We start from the raw sequence: 4,937 nt of genomic DNA, 5'->3' as shown, positions 1-4,937 counted from the left end.
GAAAGTTTTACAAATTTTTACAGTTCCTGTGATGGATTGGATCTGTAGTCTTCGAATTAGCTTTCTCCTTTCTGGTTTTGAGAAGCCTAATTTCTCAAGATTGGTATTTAAGCAGTGTGTTATATATCCCAGGGCCCAAATAATTACAGATATAAACCTGAACTTGTAATCTGAATAGAGTTACTGCAGATTTCTCGATAGTTCAGCGTAGGTGTTCATTTTTTCGCTGATCTTCAGTTTTATGTTAACATCAGGGGCAGCTAATTTCCAGAAATGTGCACAGTTTCTCTTCTCTATCCCAAATCCTTATATCAGATCTGTTGTGCTTAGATTTTATTGAAATCCTCACTGGGACATTCCACCAGTAATCCTTTTTATTATGAGTGGCTATGGCTTCTACCATACTGTGGGTTCTTATTTCTTTGTCTTCGGAGTTATCCTTTCAAAGGATTTCATTATAGAGTGTCCTAGCTACATCATGTCTCATGTATGTATGTATGTATGTATGTCGTTCCTATTATGCATAAGTGTCGTAAGTCCAAAACGTTGCTTTTTCAAAAAACGTAAAAATAGTTTCAGCTTTCTATTTCTTTTTACATTAGCAACATTTTCAGCTAAACAATAATACTTTTTTGGGTGCGTAAAATCGTAACTCCATGCATGTATGATATTTTCAGTCAGAAATATTTTTGCAAGTGTCGTACGTGGGAGTTGCTAAACTTTTGACAAATGCTAAACTATTGTACCACACTTTGACAATTTTCATATCTTGGAATCTGAAGCAGCCGGGGATACGATAGCGTAATCAAAAGAACCGGCTATTGCAAGCAAAATTTGATATTGAAAAAGAAAAGCGCATTTGGCCAAATTTGAGCATACGACAGTTTAACATAATAGCAACGACATATATGCATATATATATATATATATATATATATATATATATATATATATATATATATACATGTATATATTATGTGTGTATACATATGTACGTATTATTCATTTATTGTCATTCTTGAATAAAGCACACCATACTACATTACCTTATGTGTTCTCTTTTGAAGACAATGAATTGTAATTCAAGAAAAAATTTACTGCTATTACTAGCAAGTCAAACAGCCGCATAGTGGCACACTCGGTTTCAAAGTTTTTAGAAGTAAGAAAAGAAAAAAAGGAGAGCAACAACCAAGATCAATTTTTTTTCCAAAACATAGCCTCTCCCACTCTTGCAATATTTGACCTTGTACCTAGTCAGGATCAATCAATAATTATCGAACACTTCATTATTCACATTGTATTTTGTCTTTCTTAGTGCAACCTGTATTTTCGTGACCAATTGAAATTATTAAAAGGAATATTAGTGCCGAGAGTGTTCAGGTATTTATATATTCATTAAACAATACACAGAGACTTTGCACATTCAACGTGGTTTACAGTCGTCGTTAGGTGGCAGAAATACATTCGAGAAACATTAAACATTGACCAGCCTGGTATCTTTGTCGTCTTTGCCTTTTTGTTGTTTCAGTTATTGGACTGCGACCATCCGGTTGTCAAGCGGTGGAATAAGCACATGCACACACACTCACACTTACCCACCCACAACCACCCACCCACACACGCATACACATACAACGGGCTTCCACACATTTTCCCGCCTACTAAGATACACTCATGGGGCTATTAGTAAAAGGCACGTGTCCCCAGGGTGCTGTGCTTTAGGACCGAACCTGAAACCACGTGGCTCTTAATCACACAGTCATGTCTATGCCTCCGGACAGTAAATTTTACAAGGTTGATAGATGCTGACAAAGTAGTAGTAGTAGTAGTAGTAGTAGTAGTAGTAGTAGTGGTGGTGGTGGTGGTGGTGGTGGTGGTAGTAGTAGTAGTAGTAGTAGTAGTAGTAGTAGTAGTAGTAGTAGTAGTAGTAGTGGTGGTGCTGGTGATGTTGCTGCTGCTGCTGCCTCCTGACGGCGGTGGCGTTGGCGATATTGTTCGAATGCTTTGCCGTGCATCACCAAATTCTTACAAACAGATTTCCCTGCCTGAACAGCTCTGGATGTCGAAATAGAAATGTCGACGTCTTTATATTTATATTTCAGCCTCACTGAATTCAACTGAAAAGAATCTATCAGAAAACCGAATTTTCTCTACCACTACCGATATATACATACATACATACACACTTATATACGTATATATACGTACGCATATATATATATATATATATATATATATATATATATATATATATATATATATATATATATATATATATATATATGTATATGTATATGTATATGTATATGTATATATATATATACACACACACAAACACACGCGTACATATAAGTACTTATATATATATATATATATATATATATATATATATATATATACATATATATATATATACATATGCGTATGTATATGCAATTATATACATACTCATATATATATATATATATATATATATATATATATATATATATATATATATATATATATATATATACATATATATCTATGTAAGTAAGTATGTATGTGTATATATGAATGAATGTGTAAGCGAGTCGGCAGCATCATTAGAACGCCCGTCGTATTGCCTTGTGGTATATATACCACCACCTTCCGTCCCCTGATCAAATCTTTCCTACATCTAATTTACCTTTCAACCTACCACGGTTAATAAATTGACTACCAGTTCTATCGCAATGTACTACCGGAATTGTGAGAACATCAAACAAACAACTTTGTTGCATTTGTTCCGTCTTTTTGCTTCCTGAATTGGAATACAACCTTGAAGAATTTTAGTCGAATAAATCGACTCCAGTACTTTTTTTTTATTAAGAATTGGTACCTATTCTATGGTGTCTTTTGCCGAACTGTTAAGTTACGAGAATGTAAACATACCAGCACTGGTTGCCAAGCGATGGTGGGAAACAAACGCATGCATACATCTATACATCTATACATACATACATACATACATACAGACAGACAGACACACACACACACACACACACACACACACACGCACACACACACACACACACACACACACACACACACACACACATATATATATATATATATATATATATATATATATATTTATATATATTATATATATATATTATAAATACACACATACGCACACGCACGCACATACACACACACGCACGCACGCACACACACACAAGCAAGCTTTCACACACACATACGCGCACACACACGCACACACATACGGGCATATGGAAGATCCTGCTGGGTCGAGCATCTAAGTTTGTGACTAAAAGCTATATTGACCCTTGAAGTTAATGCTACTGGATGGTAAGGTCACACTGTCTCTATCTAGAGTAAAATAGCAATACTGCCATAGATTTGGGACGATGGGCCCGCAGTTTTTTCCATTACATTCCCAAACAACCACAAAGATCTACAAGGCAAAGATGTAGATGTGTTTGCTTAATACTTGGTGGAATTTTTATGAGATTCTAGATGAACGTACATTAGATAATAACCTCACATAAGGGCGTTTCTCTCGTTAGTTATAACTCCCCAGACTGCAACCCCCTTGATTATTATTTGTGGGGCGCAGTTGAGCGAGAGACCACCGAAACACCTTATAACACCAAACTTGAGGTGAAGGCAAGGATTATGGCAGCATTCACCAACTTAAACAAAAGAACCGTCCAGAAGAGTTGCAGGAGATTTCGAAGGCTGTGGTCGAAGCCAATGGAGATTTTATTTAATAAATTGACTCTCTAGTATTTCAAGATATTTTTATGTAAGTTTGATAAATATATTTGATTTTCATCAAGGACTGAATTACCTGATTTGTACTTCTTAAGGACTGTTGGAATCATATTCATTCATTCACGGTTAATCTTTGCTACTGTCTCATTTTTTGGAGCAAGAATTTGCCCTTTTATACCACCATTTATGTGAATTATAATCATTACTTTTGGAAATACCGCCCATCAATTCAGCTGGGGAATTCACCATGATAGCAATATGCACCAAATTAATATCCCCATTCCCATAAAATGATAGTTTCCCATTTCCTAATTGGAGGAGTCAGGTTTAAAACTGTTCTGCACATTCATCCCCATGTAATAAAGCTCACATGTTAGTATTGAAGGAGAATTTCTGTACTTTATTCCATAGGTGTGAAGACTTAATAAATGCTTTTATTTCATCAGATTTTGTTCGCCTCGGAATGACTGGTAATGTCTGTCTGAAGTCTCTTGATAAAACTAATGTAACTCCTCCCATAGATTTATTGTTGACTCTTACGTCCTGTAAGGTCTTATCAAGAGCTTCCATTGCACCTGTATGTGACATGGCGCATTCATCCCAAATGATCAGGTAACATTGACGCAACACTTCTGCTGAATCTGAACCTTTGTTTATGTTACAAATTGGACTGTCATTTGTGGCCAGGTTTAGCGGTAATTTAAAAGCAGAATGAGCTTTTCGTCCTCCTGGGAGAAGGGTGGCAGCAATACCAGACGATGCAACAGCAACTGCAATTCTGTTTTGTTGCCTTACCTTAGAGAGAAGCAATGTTGTTACAGATGTTTTACCTGTGTCACCAGGAGCATCAAGAAAGAAAATTCCTCCGCTTTTTTCTCTGACTGACGAAATAATTTTATCATATGCACAGCGTTGTTCTGGAAGAAGTTTAGGTCGATGTTCATTTGCAAATGCAGCCAACTCTGTGGTGTCATAATTTGCCTTTCTTGCTATGTCTCTTGAAGTTAAATCACTCATTTAACGGTTTGTTTTTGGCAGTCCAGAGCCAGACTCTTGCAAATTTTAGCCTCTCATAGTCAAAACTTGATCCTCAGTTTACATCAGTGCTTGGTTAAAAATTGTTTCAGAGAACTGAATATTGATATTTGGATCTGCCTATTGAACTGTATACTTTAAGT

General features: G+C 35.8%; 1 protein-coding gene across 1 annotated transcript; it reads right to left on the bottom strand.

The window, feature by feature from the left end:
- Positions 1–4,125: 4,125 nt before the first annotated feature.
- On the bottom strand, positions 4,126–4,776 carry LOC149133764 (uncharacterized). Its single transcript, XM_089358251.1, has one exon. The coding sequence runs from the start codon at positions 4,774–4,776 to the stop codon at positions 4,126–4,128; it is 651 nt and encodes a 216-aa protein (XP_089214377.1).
- Positions 4,777–4,937: the final 161 nt, after the last annotated feature.

The sequence above is a fragment of the Octopus bimaculoides genome, chromosome 10 (assembly GCF_046866305.1).
Source record: "Octopus bimaculoides isolate indiv1 chromosome 10, ASM4686630v1, whole genome shotgun sequence".
Lineage (NCBI taxonomy): Eukaryota > Metazoa > Mollusca > Cephalopoda > Octopoda > Octopodidae > Octopus > Octopus bimaculoides.
The sequence above is the reverse complement of the archived record's forward strand: the minus strand, read 5'-3'. Positions and strand labels throughout refer to the sequence as shown.